Source organism: Penaeus monodon, chromosome 27, assembly GCF_015228065.2.
Source record: "Penaeus monodon isolate SGIC_2016 chromosome 27, NSTDA_Pmon_1, whole genome shotgun sequence".
NCBI lineage: Eukaryota > Metazoa > Arthropoda > Malacostraca > Decapoda > Penaeidae > Penaeus > Penaeus monodon.
The window spans coordinates 5,706,576-5,707,303 of record NC_051412.1 but is presented as its reverse complement, the minus strand read 5'-3'; the positions used below and the strand labels follow the sequence as shown (position 1 = coordinate 5,707,303).

Genomic DNA, 728 nt, shown 5'->3' with positions numbered 1-728 from the left:
GTTTTTTTTTTTTTTTACTAATTATTTCCACAGGTCCATAGCAAGACAGATTAACCAGAATAATGAAATATCTAGATATCTGAAGCTCTCAGCAAACTTCAGCATTATCAAAGGGTCTTTTCATAATACTTGTGATTTCTCCTTCAGGTATTGTGGTCGAGAAGGGCCGAGTGTAGCACTGACCTCCTCCCACGCAGCTTACGTCGACGTCGTCCTCAACACCTTCAGAAACGACTCAGCGAGAACCATCTGTTCTTGGGAGTCTAGATACCTTGGTATGTTCTGATCTTCGTATAAAAATGAGCATTACTGAGGAGGTTACCTATGATATTTATGTTACTAAATATAAAACAGAAAACGACCTTGATTTTAGTTTAGTTTATCACCTCTGTGCCCATAATAATCACTCTTGATTACCCAGCTAAAGATTCCAGACATAATTTCACCCAATCCTGAATCTTTTCTAAATTTGCTTCTTTGTCGTTTTCACTACTATGATTAGACGTGGGTACACTATTGGAAGTTTGGCATCAGAAATCTCGAGGCACCGCTATCATTATGCCATAAGTAGGGCAACAGTGGAGTGTTCATCATTACATGTGTAATGCCGATAAAATTAATACTATAACTGCTATTCGATTTTCGTTTTAATTTACTTTTAAGTACGGTAAAGGAAACATGTATATATATATTTTCTTCTCAGTCACTCTTCTATTTCACTACGCTGG

The 728-nt window shown here is 37.0% G+C and overlaps 1 protein-coding gene across 1 annotated transcript in view; it reads left to right on the top strand.

Moving 5' to 3' along the window:
* The window catches only part of LOC119590552, a gene marked incomplete in the record, with an annotated part of 10,832 nt that overhangs the window by 4,153 nt on the left and 5,951 nt on the right, over window positions 1–728 (top strand). Inside the window, 1 exon segment of the mRNA XM_037939209.1 lies at window positions 148–275. Within this exon segment, the coding sequence (XP_037795137.1) occupies window positions 148–275 (128 nt within the window).